Raw genomic sequence first — 23,151 nt, 5'->3', positions numbered from 1 at the left:
TGTGTGTCTGTGTGTGTCTGTGTGTGTAGTTCCCAAGGAAGAGTGATTTGGCATGCAACATTAGAGTGTAAGCTCCATAAGTATGCCCTCACATGAAACAAGAAGAACAAAAGGATAAGGGTAGAAGACATTCAGTGTGTCCCTCTAAATATATCTTTTCTATAAATATTTTATTTTAGCTGGGTGATGGTGGCACATGCCTTAAATTACAGAACTTGAGAGGCAGAAGCAGGTGGATCTCTGAGAGTGAGCACAACCTGGTCTACAGAACAAGTTCCAAAACAGCCAGGGCTACTCAGAGAAATCCTGTCATAAAAAACAAACAAAAATTTTAGTTTTTAAATATGTATATATATATATATATAGTATTTATACACATATATATTTATATTTAGTTTTCAATTATGTATGAATATATGTGTGAGTGTGGGTTTGCACATGAAAATTTAACATATGAAATTTACCAGTGTAATGTACATTATATTTGACCCTAAAGATGTTCATGTGTTGATTTAGGGTTTTTTATTTTTATGAAATTAATGTACAAAATATGAACTGTATTGATTCAACATATTTGGACCAAATGACACCAAGAATGAGTTAACTATGAAAGCTTGTTTTTAGAGCCTTGTCATTTTTATGGTTAATATGTCTGTCTTATAGTCAACTGCAATTTTTGTTTACATTTTGATTTTTTGTTTTCCTTATTGGATTAAGTTTAACATTTTATTATTAAACTTGCACTTTTCTTTCTATCATAACATTTCTCCCTCAAGGATTTTGGACACAGCTGCTTGGAACATGGTATGACTTCCACTGTTGGCCGATTTGAAGCTAGATAAAGGTATTATTTGTGTATGCTCAAGCTATACCCAGCATGGGAGACAGTTTAATTCCTGTTCTCTGCAGATCAAGATGATGAATTCTCAGCTCCTTCTCCAGCACCATGTCTTTCTACACACCTCCATACTTCCCACCCTGATGATAACTGACTAAACATTTGAAACTGTAAATGCTTTCCTTTAGAAGAGTTGATGTGGCCATGGTATCTCGTCATAGCAGTAGAAACCATAATTGAGAAAGAGGGTCTAAGAAAGTAATTGTAAGTGTGTAAATGCAAATTGTAAAGGTCTAAGAATGTGAATACTTAAGTTGTAAGGGTCTCAGAAAGTGATTTAATGTACGTGAAGGGTATTGGGAAAATAATGAGAAATGTTTCACATTTTTCACTCTTTTTTATGCTATTGTTTTACTAAGATTTTAAATGGTAAGACATTTAACATTAATCAATGGAGTTCTGATAAACTGTTAATCTTTCCCTGGTAAAGTACTAATTACTATCATCATAGTCATAAGCTCAGAATTTAGCATTCTTTTGGTTGTTTTCTAGGCATAGACTTAAAAGTGCTTCTCCTTGTGATGAAAATATCTCATTCTAATCTTTATATATCCATCTCTATGGACAGAGGAAAAAATGTTCATGGTTTTAACCCAAAACCACACCTTTTGCTATGACTCTAAGGCATGAGTCTACTCTAGCTGTTTTACAGACACTTGTTAACTGTTTTCTCTACAGTGAGAATTTCAGGACTGATTATAAGCAGTGGCAATGCTAATACATCAAAAAACTTTTATCTCTTTTTGTAAACTTAAAAAATTCATGTAAGCTTCAGTGAGTCAAGACCTGGATCCCCCTGTCACAGGTCAAACAGACTCCAGGTGTGGACTCCTCTCAATCAACAGCTTAAGCTTCCCCACTTACCTACTGTCTATACTTAAGTGTCCTCTCTCTCTCTCTCTCTCTCTCTCTCTCTCTCTCTCTCTCTCTCTCTCTCTCTCTCCCTCCATCTCTGCTAACCCTAGTCTTCAGACTATTTCCACATTCTAACTACCAGGAGCACAGATCTGGAAGACTCAATGGTACACCAAAGAAAAACATTTTTCCACTAAGCTCCTTAACTTTACCTTATTTCTCTGGTCTGTACCTGTCCAAACAGATTTCTAGTTGCTTAAAGACTACAAACTACTACAAATCAACACCAGGTAGTCGTACACTTACTGAAAACCAAAGTAAACTAGATGCTTCTGTAGCACGAATCTTAAAAGGTATTATTAATAGAAACAAACCCAAGGCCAGTTACTGGGGTGAATGCTGGAAGAGCAGAGAAGCAGAACAAGCCACAGCTTCCTCTTCTTGCCAGTTCTTCAGCTGATCCTGTTTCCTAAGACTGGAAGCCTCTGAGTCCTCACCCGAATAGATCTCAGCTGAACTGCTGCTAGAAGCCTAAAAACTTAACTAGCTCTAGTTCCTGGTCCTCACACCTTAAATACCTTTCTGCTTTCTGCCATCACTTCCTGGGATTAAAGGCATGAGTCACCATGCCTGGCTGTTTCTAGTGTGGCTTTGAATTCACAGAGATCCAGACAGATCTCTGCCTTTGGAATGCTAGGATTAAAGGTGTATATGCCACCATTTTCTGGCCTCTATGTCTATCTAGTTGCCATTCTGTTCTCTGACTCCAGATAAGTTTATTAGGGTGCACAATATTTTTGGGGAACACAATATCACCACATGCTTCTGATGGAATTTCTAACTAGCCAGAGTCTCTGGTTTGAACCACAATTTTCAGACTTTTCCAAAGCTCCCTGCACTTTGGTAGCCCCAGATGGTCACACTGAACCTAGGAAGCCTGAATTCCTCTCCTTTCTCCCAACCTTTGGTCAGCACTCTTACCTGCCTAGGTCCTGACAGTGTCCTAACTTCAGCTAAGAAGAAGTTACAGAATAGTTTACATCATCAACAACAAACAGGCTGATATGTCAGGCCAAAAAAAAAAACTCAGGACAAATGGCTAACTGTGGTGCCTATTAGCAAAACAAAGTGCATGCTGGCCTCCAAGCAGTCTGGGCAAGTATTTGTTACAGAGTCCACTCAGATATCTGGAATCTTGGCTCCTCTCAGCTCCTCTCATTCCAGGCTCTACCCTAAACTTCTCCAGATCATCGGCTTTCCTTCCCCAGCTCTGATTCCTGTGTAACAATGACATTCTGACATACTACTTCTTGACTCTCTTGGTCTTCTTGTCTCTCTCTCTCTCTCTCTCTCTCTCTCTCTCTCTCTCTCTCTCTCTCTCTCTCTCTCTCTTGGCTCCTCTCTGTTCATCCTCCTTTCTTGCTCCCCACCTCATGGCCTGGCCTATTCTGCTGGCCATGTTCAGTCTATTACTTTCTCTCCCTGCTCTAGAATCTTCCAGGTGCCCCTGGCTGTATTCTCTACCATGTCTATAAGAAAAAACTTCCATTTAACCATAAAAGTAAAGAGAGTAATGCATTCTTTTCCCACCTGCACATCCAGATTTAAATATAAGTGTGTCTCTATGACACACAAGCAGAGTGGACTGTGTGGGAGCATAAAGTACTAATAGGAGCAAAAAGACAGGACTCAACAGTAGAGGAGAAATACTGAGTAAATTACTTGATGCTCATGTCTGTTTCAAAGTTTCCTAATGTAACCCAACATTTTATACACCCACTAAAAATTACAAAGAAAGAAATAGTGAAATACAGGTATAAAATACTGAGCAGAAGTGTAAGTTTACAAAGGTCTTACACCTTAGGCTATATGAATGAAGTTTCAAAGTCTCTATAAATACAACTTTGTATTTCTTTTGCAAAAAAGACACAATAAAAGTTAAATAAAGTTTCTTGCAGTTTTTTTTATATTTAAAATGTTACAAGGATTGTTTTAAGCTGAGATTCCATGAAGCATATTGGAGTTAGCTGATAATGTATAACAAACCATGAATAAAAGAAGCAAATATTTGATGAATCAAGACTCCAAGATTTAGAGCTGGAGAGATTATTCTGAGGTCAAGAGCACTGTACTACCCTTGTAGAGGACCTGAGTTCTGTTCCAAGACACAAAGCAGGTAGCTTATAGCAATATATAACTGTAAACCCATGGGAACCAATGCACTCTTCTGACCACTGAAGGTACTGTACACAAATATGGAAACACACACACACACACACACACACACACACACACACACACACACACACATTACAACTACCTCCACTGCTATTACCACTACCAATACTTCTATCACTTAATATCTGAAAAAACAAAACTCTACAATTCAATAACAGTATTTATTCTGTGACCACACCCAGTCATTCACATGTACAAGAACAGGAAAATAAACCCCACTCTCCATATATTATTTTAAAGTTTAAGAATTTATTCCCATGGAAACAGCCCTGGAGGGAAACCGGCCATTTTCTCCTGGAATACTTTATCAAAGGCTTCAGCTTGGGCTACTGTAAAGTGATTCTTCCAGTCCCCAGCCATGCCTGGAAAATGTTAAGCAGACACATAGATGGGTTAATGATGATCTCAACACTGATCTCAGTCCTTCCTTCACATGCTCTTACCATCTGCTTGACAAGGACCACACAGTTAATAAAATGGAAGTACCAGTGACTTCCTGGAGAACACATCTTATTCCCTTGACATAATTTACATCAGTCTTCTACCTCTGTGGCAATAATGTCCCCTCTTCTCCTATCTCATCATATCAGCTACAGACTCTAAGAGCTTCCACACTATCTCTACATTTTAGATGTTGAAATTATTCCTGCTTCCTACTACACCTGCTTCCATCACACTGTCCAATCCAACAGAGTTTCTTATCTCAATTATCCAAACAGGTTTCAATTCTTCTTTCTAAATTTTAATGTTTACTTATAAAAGTTCTGCAAAATATGCAAGCAACTTTTAAAAGATCTTTTAAAATTAAGTGTAATCATATGTGTGTATGTACACATGAATGCAGTTTCCTGTAGAGCTTTGAGGCATCAGATCCCCTTAAGCTGGAGATGCACACTGTTGTGAACTACATGCCAATCATCTTGATGCTTTCATCAGATGCAGGAGACCCAGATACTGCCAGCTGAGAACATCCCAAGATTTCTGTTTTCAGTCAGCATGGTGTCTGGTGATGCATCAAGACCTACATGATCTTTTTACCATATCTTTTTGCCAGACTTTGGTTCTCATCACTGCATTCTAGTATGTCTATAGTTTTGACATTAGAGATGTCAAATTTTGCAACTGCTCTCATTGAACTGTGTGTTCCTTCTTTCTAGAGTGCTGATATCTTCCCTATACTCACTTCCTGTTCTTTGGTTTCCTAGTTTACGCCACTGTGACCACCTCTTCCTCTCTTCCCTCCATGAAGAACTCTGCAGGCCCCATCTTTGTTGTATTTTATTTTATAACTGTGACACTTTGATGAATTTCCTTTTTGTAAAGATGCCTGAAATATGTATCTAATATATTGAGAAAGTAAAATGTTTCCTTCATCAGCAAAGGATTCATTCACCAAATCATATCAGGCACATAGAACATACTCAGTATGGAATTGTTGAAAGCATTCATGAATGAGTGAGGAAGGTACTGACCTTGTTTCCATTTTGTTGATGAGGAAAAATAAGTCCTTGAGATGTTACCCAGCGTAATAATGACGAAAGTGAACTTGAAGCCAAAAAGGCTGACAGTCGAAGTCAAGGTTTTCCTCATGATATTACATTCCTTTATCATATAAGTTAACTTTAAATTCCCAGTGGTATTATTAAAGAAAATATAAAGTATTCATAATTAAATGGTAATTATTGATACACCATATTTAAGGAATATGACATTAATTGATATGACTATAAGACTGTCAAGTGTTCAGAGCCTGCCAATGCCAATTAGACTAAAAGGAAAGTCTTTGTCCTCATAGCCAAACACTCCAGCCTCTAGGCTTTGGGCCCAGGGGCTAAACCCTGTGCCCCCACACCACCACCCATTGCAGTCTCACTTTCAGGCCAGTAGACACATCTCCTTCAGATGGGTCAGACTACCACCATCCCCCACAGACCCTATAGCCCTCAAGCCCCACCTCCCCCAAACCACACCCTCCCTTGGAGACTGCAACTGCTTCCTGAGACAGAGCCTGCCAGTGCTGATTGGACTAAGAGGTGAGTCTTTGTCCTCATATACAAATATCCCAGCCTCTAGGCTTTGGGCCCAGGGGTTCAACCCTGCACCCCCACACCACCACCCATTGCATTCCCAGCCTTATGTCAGTAGACAGGTCTCCTTCAGACAGGTCAGACTAACACCATCCCCCACCAGGCCCTGCAACCAACAAGCTCCACCCCTCCCAAACCCACTAATCCTCCAAGACTGCAACTGCTCCCTCAAACAGAGCATGCCAATGCCAAATGGACTAAGAGCTGCTCCCTGAGACACAAAGTCCATCAGCACAAAATAGACCAAGAGCCCTGATTAGACCAAGAGCTCCCATTGGACCAAGAAAGGCTCCCGCAGACACAGACATCACTTGCACCAAGTGGAGAAAGAGATGGGTAGACACCAGTGCAAAAATACATTCAATAACATAGAGATCAATATGGCTCCATCAGAACCTAGTTGTTCTACAACAGGAAGATCTGAATATCCCAATGCAGAAGAAACAGAAGAAATCAACCTTAAAAAATGACTTCAAGAAGATGATAGGGGCCTTTAAAGAGAAAATGAAAAATTCCATTAAAGAAATTGAGGAAAAGACAAAAAAATTGGAAGAAATCAATAAATCCCTTAAAGAAAACCATGAAAAAGCAATTAAACAGGTGAAGAAATCAGTTCAAGATTTGAAAACTGAAATCAAAATAATAAAGAAGACACAAACTGAGGGAATACTGGAAATGGAAAATCTGAGTAAATGAACAGAAACTACAGGTGCAAGCATAACCAACAGGATGCAAGAGATGGAAAAGTGAATCTCTGGCATTGAAGATACAATAGAGGAAATAGATTCATCAGTCAAAGAAAACACTAAAGCCAACAAAGTCATAACACAAAACGTCCAGGAAATTTGGGACACCATGAAAAGGCCAAACCTAAGAATCACAGGGATAAAAGAAAAAGAATACCAACTCAAAGGCACAGAAAATATATTCAACAAAATCATAGAAGAAAACTTTCCCAACCTAAAGAAGGAAATGCCTATTAAGATACAAGAAGCTTACAGAACACCAAATAGATTGGATCCAAAAAAAAAAGTCCCTCACTAAATAATAATCAAACCTCTAAACATACAGAATAAAGAAACAATATTAAGAGCTGCAAAGGAAAAAGGTCAAGTAACATATAAAGGCAGACCCATCAGAATAACACCTGAATTTCTCAATGGAGACTCTAAAAACCAGTAGGTCCTGGACAGACATAATGCAGAAACTAAGAGACCATGGATGCCAACCCAGACTATTATACCCAGCAAAACTCTTAATCACCATACACGGAGAAAACAAAATAATTCATGATCGAACCAGATTTAAACAATACCTATCCACAAATCCACCCCTACAGAAGGCACTAGAAGGAAAAATCCAACAAAAGGAAGTTAGATACACCCATGAAAATAGGCAGTAGATAATCCCACACCAACAAATACCAAAGAAGAGAAATACACAACACTACCACCAAAAAATAACAGGAGGGCTGGAGAGATGGCTCAGAAGAGCACTGGCTGCTCTTCTAAAGGTCCTGAGTTCAATTTCCAGTACCCACATGGTGGCTCACAACCATCTATAACAAGATCTGGTGCCCTCTTCTGGCCAGCAGGCATACATGCAGACAGAACACTGTATACATAATAAATAAATAAGTAACAGGAATTAACAATCACTAGTCATTAATATCCATTAATATCAATGGTCTCAATTCGCCTATAAAAGACACAGCCTAAGCCAGGCAGTGGTGGCGTATGCCTTTCATCACAGCACTTGGGAGGCAGAGCCAGACAGAATCTGTGTGAGTTCAAGGCCAGCCTGCTCTACACAGTGAGATCCAGGACAAGCACCAAAACAACACAGAGACCCCTTGTCTTGAAAAAACTATAAATAAATAAATAAATAAATAAATAAATAAATAAATAAATAAATAAATGAATAAATAAATAAATACAGACACAGGCAAATAAAATGGATACAAAAACAGGATCCAACTTTCTGCTGCATATAAGAAACACAACTCCCATGGGAGACCTCTATTTGGGGGATGTGGGGATGCAGGATGGCTTGGGAAAGAGGGCTGGGGGTGAAAGGAGGGAGGAGGGGGGATCTGTGGATAGTATGTGAAGTGAGTAGAAAATTTCTTAATAAAGAAAAATGAAAGAAAAAAAGAAACACAACTTGCCGGGCAGTGGTGGTGCACGCCTTTAATCCCAGCACTCGGGAGGCAGAGGCAGGGGATCTCTGTGAGTTTGAGGCCAGCCTGGGCTACAGAATGAGTTCCAGGAAAGGCTCCAAAGCTACACAGAGAAAACCTGTCTCGAAAAACCAAAAAGAAAAAAGAAAAAAAAGAAACACAACTCAACTGCAAAGACACACACTACCTCATATTTAGCAAAGGGGAAATCCACCAAGATGAAGTCTCAATTCTGAGCATTTATGCCCCAAATACAAGGACACCCACATTTGTAAAAGATATATTACTAAACCTTAAATCGCACATCAAACCACATACACTAGTAGTGGAAGAATTCAACACTCCACTCTCACCAATGGACAGGTCTGCCAGACAGAAACTTAACAGAGAAATAAGGGAATTAACAGGCATTATGAATCAAATGGACTTAATAGATATCTACAGAATACTTGACCCAAACACAAAGAATATACCTTCTTCTCAGCACCACATAGAACCTTCTCTAAAATCAACCACATGCTCAGTCACAAAGCAAATCTCAACAGATACAAAAACATTGAAATAACTTATATTTTTTGGACCACCATGCCTTAGAGTTAGATTTCAACAACAACAAAATTACAGAAAGCCTACAATCTCATGGGAACTGAATAATGCCCAATTGAATCACCAATGGGTCAAGGAAGAAATAAAGAGAGAAATTAAAGACCCTAATTCTTGGTAGCTTAACTCTTGTTGGAAAGGAACATCCTCATAGTTCTAGAGGTTGCAGTTCTCACAAAAGTTTCTTGTCCAGTCTCCTATGGTTTTTATTGCCTTATGCTTTAGAGAATTAGGTATCTAATGGTAAGTAATTAAATTAATTTTAGAATTAATCTTTGATCACTCATACCTTCAAGGTTTAAAAAAGGAACCAATATGATGTAGGGATTGAAAAGACCAGCATTATCTTCATGTGTCCTATAAACCATGATAGCTAAAAGAATCCTGTATAATAAAGCCACCTCTGGAGGCATCACCACCCCTGACCTCAAGCTCTACTATATACCAATAGCAATAAAACAGCTTGGTACTGGATTAAGAACTGACATGTGGACCAATGGAATCGAATTGAAGAACCTGATATTAATCCACAAACCTATGAATACCTATATTTGACAAAGAAGCCAAAACTGTACAATGGGGAAAAAAACCATCTTCAACAAATAGTGCTGGCGTAACTGGATGTCAACATGTAGAACATTGCAAATAGATCCATATCTGTCACCATGCACAAAACTCAAGTCCAAGTGGATCAAAGACCTCAATATAAATGCAGTTACACTGAACTTGATAGAAGAGAAAGTAGGAACTAGTCTTGAATGCATTGCCATTGTGGTCTCATCCTGTAAGAATCTACATGGAAAAGAGGAAATGACAGGAGACCACTTCCTAAATATAACACCAGTAGCACAGACATTGAAAGCAACAATTAATAAACAGCTCCTCTTGAAACTGAGAAGCTTTTGTAGGGTGAAGGATACGGTCCAATAAGACAAAATGACACCCTACAGAATGGGAAAAGATCTTAACCAACCCCACATCTGACAGTTGTTCATGGAATTGTGTCCTTAATTCTATTGAATCTGCTCCATTGTGTTTCTAACAAAACTTCTACTTGTTAGTTTCCATAGTCTTTCCCTATTAAACAAGATATTTCATTCCTTTTGGCATTTCATTAAAGCCTTTTATGTATACATACTGTTTTACCTCTGCCAAATTCTGATTCATTACAGGAAATCCAAGAATAGGCAACTTCTCTTCTTATGTGGGACCTCAGTTCTAGTACAGACAACTCTGTCTCCATAGAGTCTGAAGCGCAGGAATCTGGGGTTATTTGTCAATAGCAGTGGATTCTCCAGAGATCTCACTCCATAGTGTATAAATGACAATATTCTTGAAGTGACATGTATGTGTGCTTAAATCTGAACCCAAACATCCTCTTGTGAGGACACCTGGAGTACTGGATTAAATGCAATCTGCTAGCCACTTTAACTTACTTATCTACATGTATACTCCTGATGTCTTTATATTCTAGGACATGATCCTTACAATCTAGAGTGGAGGAGGATGGAAGATCAAGGCTAAAGCATGTCAAGAAAATTGGGAGAAGAAAATTAAACCCATAACTCTCTACTTCTTGCATATATACCCATTTTTTTTACTTGTCCCCAAAGACCTGACATCTGATTCATTCCTTCTTCAATGCCCAGTCCCATCTCACCAATTATTTGTTAATTAGGTAAAGGTGACACTCCAGGTGTGGTTCTTTCTGGCAAAGTTGCTCCTCAACTTTACAGCTGTGAAACCACACCCACAATCTGCTCCCAGCATAGAGAGGTAGCACAGACATAGAGAAGATGAATATTCCCATACCTGGAGAGGCAATTCAGAACAAACTGAGTAGCCCTGACCCTGGAGCAATCCAAATTTAGGTTGGCAAGTACCATCAGGTTGTAACACTGATGAATAATTTGCTTAGTCTTTATGGAGTCTATACTCAGCCTGGTGTGTGACAGCAATCTTGGCATGTTCAACATCTTTTCCAGCCATGAATGGAAGTATTTTCTGTGGTTATCATCCCTGATATATCTTTGGTCCCACACACTAATTCCTTTAGAGTTGAGGTCTATGATACAGGGAGCCTTACAAAGTCTCACTGCAACATGTCTACCCTTTTGTTTTCCATTTATTGTACTGGACAAAACCCTCTGCGATCTCAACGTGCTCATCATTCAGAGCTATTGAAGCCCACCTTGTCATAATGGAATGATTCCCCTCTAAAGTCTGTGAGTCTCAGTGGAACAACAAGCTTTCCACATGTTCTGACAAAATTTAAAGCTCAAAAATTTCTTCACCTTTTCTCAAGAGAACCAAATCTTTAGAAGCCATATCTTCAGGGACCAGACTATAATTGGACATGTTATTTTCTTTCATAGCTTGGAAGGAGCTGTACTTGAGGACCATATCCAGCTCATCTGGCTCTAATTTCTTCCCTAGGAAGTCACAAATCTTCTTTATGGTGCTCTTTGCATCCTAAAAGAAGAAGAAACAAAAATGAAGGTAATCAACGGAAAGCTCTGAGAGAACAGATGCAGAGATGGGAACTATGGATGGAGGGTGAAAAGGGGACATGAAGAAAAAAATGGCAACATAAAATGAGAAAGCATTGAAAGGGGGTTAGGAAAGGTACAGGGAATGTTGAGAGGACAGGAGTCCCACACAGCATATGTATATTGAGTGGGCTTAAAATGTGACTGATCTGTGGCCCTAAAAGACACAGTCTATAATTTCTTATACAGAGGAAAGGATATTAGAGACAGGGTTTCATAAAACTGATGCTGTTCTCAAACTTACTTCCTAGTGGATGAATTCATTAAACAGCCAATCCTCCTCCTTCCATCTCTGTAGTGATGTGCTCACAAGTTTATGACAACCCACCTACTAAATGAGTTAGGATGTTTTTCTTGAGAGAGGGTCTCACTATGGAGCCCTGTCTGGTGGGATGGAAGTTGCTCTGAAGACGAGACTGACCTCAAGCTCAAAGAGGTCACAGATCCACCTACATGACTTTGCCACCTAAGTGCTGGCATTAAAATTATACACCACCATACTCAATCTGCCCTGTGATGTTCAAAGAGATTTATAGAAATAATTCTAGACAATGATCCATGGGAATGAAGGCAATGTGCACAAGGAATATGAGAGGGGTTAATGTTTACACCATGTAATACTGTATTCTATGGGTAAATGAGAATAATATAGTTTTACACTTTCATAAGACTGATCTCAATAATTATTACTTGGGGATACTTCTGGAAAATATTAGTTTGTTTTCAGTTATAATCTCATGCTATAACTCAGATGGGCATCACATTTACAATCTTCCTACTTCACATACCCATATTCTAGAATTACAACTGTACACTGCCACAACTGGGTTAATACTAGGAAATAGTCACAAGAAGGCAGACTCTCTGCCTTTCTGCTTTTGAATTCCAGCTCTTTTTCTGGGGGCTTAAAGATATCATTGTCTCAAAATTTTTATTACATATTTTATCACAGATTCAGTTAATATATCATGGGAAGGTAAACAACCATGGCAATAACAGAAAAGAATGTGTTGAAAGGTTGGACAGGAGACTTTTGAGAAACTGCACTACCATACAACAGAGACAGCTGTGTAAGGAAGCTTCCTGGGGAATACTGAATTTTATAATGAGAAAGTAAAAGATTTTATAAAAGACAAAAGAGTCGATGGGACCAAGAGGTGAGTGACTCTGCTCATACCCAGAGAGTCCTGCCCTATGGACCCATCACTAGAACACAGCTGGTCCCCGGGAACCCCGACCCAACTCTGTCCCATTTGCTGGCCAGTAGGCAGGGCTCCCGCAGGAAGGCTGCCCTCAACAAGACCCCCCAGTGGACCGTGCAATCTACATGCCCTGTCCCCATACCCATTCGCCTGAGACCCCAGCCACTTCCCAAGGCATGGAAACCAAAACACCAGCCCTCATTGGACAAAGAGCTCTCATTGGAACAAGAGTAACCTCCTGAAACAGGGAATCTGCCACCCCTCATTAAACCAAGAGTGGCTTTCTGAGATGAAGAATCTGCCACCTCTCATTGGACCAAGACAGGATTCCTGAAACACAGAATCTGTCAGCTCTGACTGGACCAAAGCCCTGATTAGACCAAGAGTGGCTCCATGAGTCACAGAATCAATAAGCTTGGGTTGACCCAAGAGCAGCTTCCTGAAACACACAATCTGCCTGTTCCAATTAGACCAAGATCTAACATTGGACCCAGAGACACAACACAGACACAACAAGCACAGAGTGGAACAATAGCAACTTGCTCAGACACAGGCACCTCTTATACCTATTAGAGGAGGAGATGGGCAGATGTCAAGGCAAAAATACATACAACAACATAAAGAGCGATACAGCATCACCAGAACATAGGCCTCCTCCAACAGCAAGACCTGACCATCACAAGGTAGAAGAAGCAGAGAAAGCGGCCTTAAAAACAGCATCATGAAGATGCTAGAAGCCTTTCAAAGAAAAATGAAAATCAAATTGAGGAAAAGGCAAATAAAAAATGAAAGAAATCAATAAAGAAATAGAGGAAAAGAAAAATAAAAATTGGAAGAAATCAATGAATCCCAGAGATGTAAGGGTAGTTCAACATACAAAAGTCTGTCAATGTAATACACCATATAAACAAACTGAAAGAAAAAACACACATGATCATTTCATTAGACACTGAAAAGGCCTTTGAAAAAATCCAACACCCCTTCATGATAAAGGTCTTGGAGAGATCAGGAATACAGGAAACATACCTAAATACAATAAAGGCAATTTACAGCAAGCCAACAGTCAACATCAAATTAAATGGAGAAAAACTCAAAGTGATTCCACTAAAATCAGGAACAAGACAAGGCAAATATCTCTCCCCATATTTATTGAATATAGTACTTGAAGTTCTAGCTAGAGCAATAAGACAACAAAAGGAGATCAAGGGGATACAAATTGGAAAGGAAGAAAACAAACTTTTACTACTTGCAGATGACATGATGGTATGCATAAGTGACTCCAAAAATTTGACCAAGAAACTCTTACAGCTGATAAACTCCTTCAGTAATGTGGCAGGATACAAGATTAACTTAAAAAAAATCAGTAGCCCTCCTATATACAAATGACAAGTGGGCTTAGAAAGAAATCAGAGAAATACGACCCTTTACAATAGCCACAAATAATATAAAATACTTTGGAGTACCTCTAAGCAAGTGAAGGACCTATATGACAAGAACTTTAAGTTCCTGAAGAAAGAAATTGAAGAAGATATCAGAAAATGGAAAGATCTCCCATGCTCATGGATAGGTAGGATTAACATAGTAAAAATGGCAATCTTACCAAAGCAATCTACAGATTCAATGCAATCCCCACCAAATCCAAATACAATTCTTCACAGACCTGGAAAGAACAATACTCAACTTCATATGGAAAAACAAAAAACTCAAGATAGCCAAGAGAATCTGTACAATAAAACAACCTCTGGAGGCATCACAACCCTTGACTTCAAGCTCTATTATAGAATTACAGTAATAAAAACAGCTTGGTACCGGCATAAAAACTGACATATAGACCAATGGAACTAAACTGAAAATGCTGACATTAATCCACATATGTTTGAACACCTAATTTTTGGAAAAGAAGCAAAAATTGTACAATGAAAAAGAGAAAGCATCTTCAACAAATGGTGCTGGCATAACTGGATGTCAACATGTAGAAGATTGCAAATAAATCCATATCTGTTGCCATTCACAAAATTTAAGTCCAAGTGGATCAAAGATCACAACATAAATCCAGTTACACTGAACCTGATAGAAGAGAAAGTAGGAACTAGTCTTGAATGCATCGGCACCAAAGATCACTTCCTAATATAACACCAGTAGCATAGACACTGAGGTCAACAATTAATAAATGGTTCCTCTTGAAACTGAGAAGCTTTTGCAGGGCAAAGGACATAGTCAATAAGACAAAATGACAGCCTACAGAATAGGAAAAGATCTTAACCAACCCCACATCTGACAGAGGGCTGATATCCAGAATATATAAAGAACTTGAGAAACTAGAAACCAAAATACCTAACAGTCCAATTAAAAAAAATGGGCTAGAGAGCTAAACAGAGAATTCTTAACAGAAGAATCTCAAATGGCTTAAAGACACTTAAGGAATTGCTCAATATCCTTAGTCATCAGGGAAATGCAAATCAAAACAACTCTGAGATACCACCTTACACCTGTCAGAATGGCTAAGATTAAAAATACTGAAGACAGCTTATGCTGGAGAGGATGTGAAGAAAGGGGAACACTCCTACACTGTTGGTGGGAATTCAAATTGGTACAGACACTTTGGAAATCTGTGTGGTGCTTTCTCAGAAAATTGGGAATCAATCTCCCTCAAGACCCAGCTATACCACTTTGGGGCATATACCCAAGGAATGCTCAATCATACCACAAGGACACATGCTTAACTATGTTCATAGCAGTATTATTTGTAATAGCCAGAACCTAGAAACCACCTAGATGCCCTTCAACTGAAGAATGGATAAAGAAAATGTGGTACATATACACAATGGATTACTACTCAGCAGAGGAAAACAATGACATCATGAGGTTTGCAGGCAAATGGATAGTACTAGAAAAATTCATCCTGAGTGAGGTAACACAGACTCAGAAAGACAACCATGGTATGTATTCACTCATAAGTGGATATTAGACGTAAAGCAAAGGATAACCAGACTGCAACTCACAACTCCAGGGAGGCCAGCTAGTAAAGATGACCCTAGTAAAGACACAGGGATTGCCCAGCGATGGAAAAATGGATGAGATCTACATGAGCAAACTGGGGGTAAGGGGTGTGTGTGTAATGGATGGCAAGGATCATAGGAAAGAGAGCTTAGGGGAACAGGAGGTCCTAGCTGTATCAGGAACAGAGAGGGAGAACAAGGAAATAGATACCATGATGAATGAACACACCATGGGAATAAGAAGAAGCAGAGTGCTAGAGAGGTCCCCATGAATCCACAAAGATGACTCCACTATAGTCTGCTGGCAATGTTTGAGAGAAAGCCCAAACTGACCTACTCTGGTTATCGGATGGCCGAACACCCTGTCATCATAGAACCCTCATCCAGTGACTGATGGAAGCAGATGCAGAGATCCATGGCCAAGCCCCAGGTGGAGCTCCAGGAGTCCAATAGATGAGAGAGAGGAGATATTATATGAGCAAAAAAATATCGAGATCATGATTGGAAAAATTACAGAGACAACTACCCAAACTAGTGGAAACGCATGAACTGTGAACCAATAGCTGAGGAACCCTGATGGAACTGGACTAGGCCCTCTGGATAAGTGAGACAGTTGTTCAGCTTGAACTCTTTAGGGGGCCCCCAGGCAGTGAGACCAGGACCTGTCCTTAGTGCATGAGCCGGCTTTTTGGAACATAGTGCCTATGCTGAGCCACTTTGCCCAGCCTTGGTGCAGGGAGGAGAGGATTGGACCTCCCTCAACTGAATGTACCAGGCTCTGCTGGCTCCCAAGGGGAGACCTTACCTTGGAGGGGGTAGGAATGGGGGAGTGGGCTGGGGGTAATGCTGGGGGGTGGGAGGAGGGAGGGCAAGGGAATCCATGGTTGATATGTAAAATGAATAGAAAACTCTTAATAAAAAGAAAAAAGACAAAAGAGACTTTTGTATTGCTACTTATGTGCAAACTTTCTGTTCCTGGATGATACCATTAAGAGATCAAATTCCTTTTGAATAATCCAGTTTTCCTGTTTTTATACTCCTTAATATTTTTCATTAAGGATTATATTTTGGAGCCCCCAGCACCCATCTGGACCAGAGGTGAGTGCCTGGGGTCATACCCAGAGAGGCCTGCCCCTAGGTCCCATCCCTGGGCACCAGCCATTCCAGGGAAGACCTGCCCAACTTGGCCCCAGTTTCCGGCCATCAGGCTAGGCCTCCCTGGGAAGGTTCCCCTTCTACAAGATCCCCCTGGCAGACCATGCAGTCTACATGTCCTGCCCCCACACCCATCTGCCCGAGACAACCCCACACACACACACTTCCTGAGAATTGGAGACCAGCCCCCAGTGCCCATCTGGACCAGAGAGGCTTCCTGAAATGCCAAATCTGTCAGCTCTGTCTGGACCAAGACCGCTGAAAAGACCAAGAACAAATTCATGAGGAGATGGGCAGACAACAAGGCAGAAGTACATACAACAAAATAAACAGCAATACAGCATCACCAGAAGCTAGCCATCCTCCAACAGCAAGACGTGAACATCACAAAATGGAAGAAGCAGAAGAAAGCAACCTTAAGAATAACATCATGAAGATGCTAGAGGCCTATAAAGAAGAAATCAAAAGTGAAACTGAGGAACAGACAACCAAAAAATGGGAAGAATACTATAAAAAAAAAAAAAAAACTAGAAGAAAAGACAAATAAAGCAGAAGAAAACAATAAATCCCTGAAAGAAAACCATGAAAAAGCAATGAAAACAGATGAGGGAAACAGTCCAAGACCTGAAAAGAGAAATAGAAAAATGAAGAAGACACAAACAGAGGGAATGCTGGAAATAGAAAATCTGGGTAAACAAACAGGAACTACAGATGCAAGTATAACCAACAGAATGCAAGAGCTGGAAGACCAGATCTCTGGCATTGAAGATACAGTGGAAGAAATAGATTCATCAGTCAAAGAAAATACTAAAGCCAACAAAGTCCTGACCCAAAATATCCAGGAAATTTGGGACGCCATGAAAAGACCAAACCTACAAATAATAGGGATAGAAGAAGGAGAAGAATACCAACTCAAAGGCACAGAAAATATACTCAACAAGATCATAGAAGAAAACTTTCCCAACTTAAAGAAGGAAATGCCTATGAAGACACAAGAAGCCTATAGAACACCAAACAGACTAGACCCCCCAAAAAAGGCCCCTCACGACATAATAATTAAACAACTAAACATGCAGAATAAAGAAAGGATATTAAGAGCAGCAAAAGAAAAAGGCCAAGTGACTTATAAAGGCAAACCCATCAGAATAACACCCGATTTCTCAATGGAGATTTTGAAAGCCAAAAGGACCTGGACAGATGTGATGCAGACACTAAGAGACCATGGATGCCAGCCTAGACTAATATACCCAGCAAAATTTTCAATTATCATAGACAGAGTGAACAAGACATTCCAAGACAAAGCCGGATTTAAAAAATACTTATCCACAAACACAGCCCTACAGAAAGCACTAGAAGGAAAATTCCAACCTAAGGAAGTCAGATACACCCTCGAAAACACAGGCAATAGATAACACCACAGCAGTAAACCCCAACGAAGAGAAGTACACACACACTACCACCAAAAAAAAAAAGAATGAACAATCGCTGATCATTAATATCCCTTAATATCAATGGACTTAATTCATCTATAAAAAGACGCAGGCTAACAGAATCGATACAAAAGCAGGACCCATCTTTCTGCTGCATAAAAGAAACACACCTCAAATTCAAAGATATACACTACCTAAAATAAAAGGCTGGGAAAAGACTTTCCAATCAAATGGTCTTAAGAAGCAAGCTGGTGTAGCCATCCTAATATACAGCAAAATAGACTTCAAACTAAAATCAATCAAAAGAGATCAAGAAGGGCATTACATACACATCACAGGAAAGATCCACCAAGATGAAGTTTCAATTCTGAACATTTATGCCCCAAACACAAGGGCAAACACATATGTAAAAAAAAAAAAAGAAAAAGAAAAAAAAACATTACACTAAAGATTAAATCACATATGAAACCCCACACATTAATAGTGGGAGACTTCAACACCCCACTTTCACCACTGGACAGATCTCCCAATTCAAAACTTAACAGAGAAATAAAGGACTTAACTGATGTTATGTCTCAGATGGACTTAATCGATATCTACAGAACATTCCATCCTAACAAAACAGAGTATACCTTCTTCTCAGCACCCCATGGAACCTTCTCTAAAATCGACCACATACTTCTCCACAAAGCAAATCTCAAAACATACAAAACAATTGGAATAACCTCCTGTATTCTATCAGACCACCATGGCTTAAAGTTAGATTTCAACAACAACAAAAACTACAGAAAATCTACAATCTCATGGAAACTGAATAATGCTCAGCTGAATCACCAATGGGTTAAGGAAGAAATAAAGAAAGAAATTAAAGACTTCCTAGAGATCAATGAAAATGAATACACTACATGCCCAAACTTATGGGACACTATGAAAGCAGTGCTAAGAGGGAAATTCATAGCACTAAATGCCCACATAAAGAAGTTGGAGAAATCTCACACCAGTGACTTAACAGCATACCTAAAGCTCTAGAACAAGAAGAAGCGAAGTCTCCCAGGAAGAATAGATGCCAGGAAATTATCAAATTGAGAGCTGAAATCAATAAAATAGAAACACAGAAAACAATACAAAAAAATTAATGAAACAAAGAGTTGATTCTTTGAGAAAAACAACAAGATAGACAAGCCCTTATCCAAAATAACCAAAAGACAGAGAGAGAGCACCCAAATTTAAAAAATCAGAAATGAAAAGGGGGACATAACAACAGACAATGAGGAAATCCAGAGAATCATCAGGTCATACTTCAAAAACCTCTACTCCACAAAACTGGAAAACCTAAAAGAAATGGATAATTTTCTGGATAGGTACCACATACCTAAGTTAAATCAAGACCAGATAAACTATTTAAATATTCCAGTAACCCCTAAGAAAATAGAATCAATCATTAAAAGTCTCCCAACCAAAAAAAGCCAAGGCAGGACCAGATGGTTTCAGTGCAGAATTCTACAAGACCTTCAAAGAAGAGTTAATACCAATATTCTTTATATTCCTCCACACAATAGGCACAGAAGGAACATTACCAAACTCCTTCTATGAAGCTACAATTACCCTGATTCCTAAACCAAGCAAAGATGCAACAAAGGAAGAGAACTACAGACCGATCTCCATCATGAACATTGATGCAAAAATACTCAATAAAATACTGGCAAACAGACTCCAAGAACACATCAAAACAATTATCCACCATGATCAAGTAGGCTTCAATCCAGGGATGCAAGGGTGGTTCAACATATGAAAGTCCGTCAATGTAATACACCATATAAACAAACTCAAAGAAAAAAAACACATGATCATCTCACTAGATGCAGAAAAGGCATTTGACAAAATCCAACACCCCTTCATGATAAAGGTCTTGGAGTGATCAGGAATACAGGGAACATACCTAAACATAATAAAGGCAATATACAGCAAGCCAACAGCCAACATCAAATTAAATGGAGAGAAACTCAAAGCGATTTCACTAAAATCAGGAACAAGGCAAGGCTGTCCACTCTACCCATACCTATTCAACATAGTACTTAAAGTTCTAGCCAGAGCAATAAGACAACATAAGGAGATTAAGGGGATACAAATTGGAAAGAAAGAAGTGAAGCTTTCCCTGTTTGCAGATGACAGGATAGTATATATGAGTGACCCCAAAAATTCAACCAAGGAACTGATACAGCTTATAAACACCTTCAGCAACATAGCAGGATACAAGATCAACTCAAAAAATCAGTAGCCCTCCTATATACAATTGACAAACAGGCTGAGAAGGAAATCAGAGATACATCACCTTTCACAATAGCCACAAATGATATAAAATACCTTGGGGTAACTCTAACTAAGCAAGTGAAGGACTTATATGACAAGAACTTTAAGTCCCCGAAAAAAGAAATTGAAGAAGATGTAAGAAAATGGAAAGATCTCCCATGCTCATGGATAGGCAGAATTAACACAGTAAAAATGGCAATCTTAACAAAAGCAATCTACAGATTCAATTCAATCCCCATCAAAATACCAACACAATTCTTCACAGACCTGGAAAGAATAATACTCAACTTCATATGGAAGAACAAAAAACTCAGGATAGCCAAAAGAATCCTGTACAATAAAACAACCTCTGGAGGCATCACAATCCCTGACCTCAAGCTCTACTATAGAGCTACAGTAAGAAAAACAGCTTGGTACTGGCATAAAAACCGACATGTGGACCAATGGAATCGAATTGAAGAACCTGACATTAATCCACATACCTATGAACATATAATTTTTGACAAAGAAGCCAAAACTGTACAATGGAAAAAAGAAAGCATTTTCAACAAATGGTGCTGGCATAACTGGATGTCAATGTGTACAAAGCTGCAAAGAGATCCATATCTGTCACCATGTACAAAACTGAAGTCCAAATGGATCAAAGACCTCAACATGAATCCAGTTACTCTGAACCTGATAGAAGAGAAAGTAGGAAGTAGTCTTGAGAGCATTGGCACAAGAGACCACTTCCTAAATATAACACCAGTAGCACAGGCACTGAGAGAAACAATCAACCAATGGGACCTCTTGAAACTGAGATGCTTTTATAGAGCAAACGACATGGTCAACAAGACAAAGTGACAGCCTACAGAATGGGAAAAGGTCTTCACCAACCCCACATCTGACAGAGGGCTGATATCCAGAATATATAAAGAACTCAAGAAATTAAACATCGCCGGGCGGTGGTGGCGCACGCCTTTAATCCCAGCACTCGGGAGGCAGAGCCAGGTGGATCTCTGTGAGTTCGAGGCCAGCCTGGGCTACCAAGTGAGTTCCAGGAAAGGCGCAAAGCTACACAGAGAAACCCTGTCTCGAAAAACCAAAAAAAAAAAAAAAAAAAGAAATTAAACATCAAAATGCCCAACAGTCCAATTAAGAAATGGGCTATAGGGGCTGGAGAGATGGCTCAGAGGTTAAGAGCACTGACTGCTCTTCCAGAGGTCCTGAGTTCAATTCCCAGCAACCACATGGTGGCTCACAACCATCTGTAATGAGATCTGGCACCCTCTTCTGGCCTGCAGGCAGAACGCTGTATACATAATAAATAAATAATTCTTTTAAAAAAAAAAAAAAAGAAATGGGCTATAGAACTAAACAGAGAATTCTCAACTGAGGAAGTTCAAATGGCTGAGAGACATTTAAGGAATTGCTCAACATCCCTAATCATCAGGGAAATGCAAATCAAAACGACTCTGAGGTACCACCTCACACCTGTCAGAATGGCTAAGATCAAAAACACTAAAGACACCTTGTGCTGGAGAGGATGTGAAGCAAGGGCAACTCTCCTCCACTGCTGGTGGGAATGCAAGTTTGTACAGCCATTTGGAAACCAATATGGCGCTTACTTAGAAAACTGGGAATCAATCTCTCTCAAGATCCAGCTATGCCACTCTTGGGCATATACCCAAGGAATGCTTAATCATACCACAAGGGCACTTGCTCAGCTATGTTCATATCAGCATTGTTTGTAATAGACAGAACATGGAAACAACCTAGATGCCCTTCAACTGAAGAATGGATAAAGAAAATGTGGTACATATACACAATGGAGAACTACTGAGCAGAGAAAAACAATGACATCATGAGGTCTGCAGGCAAATGGATGGATCTAGAAAAAATCATCCTGAGTGAGGTAACCCAGACTCAGAAAGACAAACATGGTATGTCCTCACTCATAGGAGAATACTAGATGTGGAACAAGGATGACTGGACTGCTACTCACAACTCCAAGGAGGCTACCTAGAAAACAGGACCCCAAGAAAGACATGGGGATCGCCCAATGACAGAGAAATGGAAGAGATCTACATGAACAGCCTGGACATGAGTGGGGGTAATGAAGGACGAGGGTCAAGAGAAAGAGAGCTTAGGGGAGTGGGAGACCCCAGCTGGATCAAGAACAGAGAGGGAGAACAAGGAATAAGAGACCATGATAAATGAAGACCACATGAGAATAGGAAGAAGCAAAGTGCTAGAGAGGTCCCCAAAAACCCATAAAGATACCTCCACAATAGACTGCTGGCAATGGTTGAGAGAAAGCCCAAACTGGCCTACTCTGGTGAGAGGATGGCCAAACACCCTAACTGTCATGCTAGAAATCTCAACCAATGACTGATGGAAGCAGATGCAGAGAGCCACGGCCAGGCCCAAGGTGGAGCTCTGGGAGTCCAATTGGCGAGAAAGAGGAGAGATTGTATGAGTGAGAATTGTTGAGACCAAGACTGGAAAAAGCACAGGGATGAATAGCCAAACTAGTGGAAACACATGAACAATGAACCAATAGCTGAGGAGCCCCAAACTGGATCAGGTCCTCTGGATAAGTGAGACAGTTGATCAGTTTGAACTGTTAGGGAGACACCCAGGCAGTGGGACCAGGACCTGTCCTTA

The 23,151-nt window shown here is 39.7% G+C and overlaps 1 protein-coding gene across 1 annotated transcript in view; it reads right to left on the bottom strand.

The window, feature by feature from the left end:
* Positions 1-4,220: 4,220 nt before the first annotated feature.
* LOC131902560 (sulfotransferase 2A1-like) overlaps positions 4,221-23,151 on the bottom strand; it is a 41,421-nt gene continuing 22,490 nt past the window's right edge. The window contains exons 5-6 of the mRNA XM_059253585.1: positions 11,155-11,332; positions 4,221-4,353 (exon numbers count right to left, since the gene is read on the bottom strand). Coding sequence (XP_059109568.1) covers positions 4,241-4,353; positions 11,155-11,332 — 291 coding nt within the window. The 3' untranslated portion in view covers positions 4,221-4,240. The remainder of the gene's footprint in view (positions 4,354-11,154; positions 11,333-23,151) is intronic.

This window comes from Peromyscus eremicus, chromosome 1, assembly GCF_949786415.1.
Source record: "Peromyscus eremicus chromosome 1, PerEre_H2_v1, whole genome shotgun sequence".
Lineage (NCBI taxonomy): Eukaryota > Metazoa > Chordata > Mammalia > Rodentia > Cricetidae > Peromyscus > Peromyscus eremicus.
This window is presented reverse-complemented; position numbering and strand designations above follow the sequence as displayed.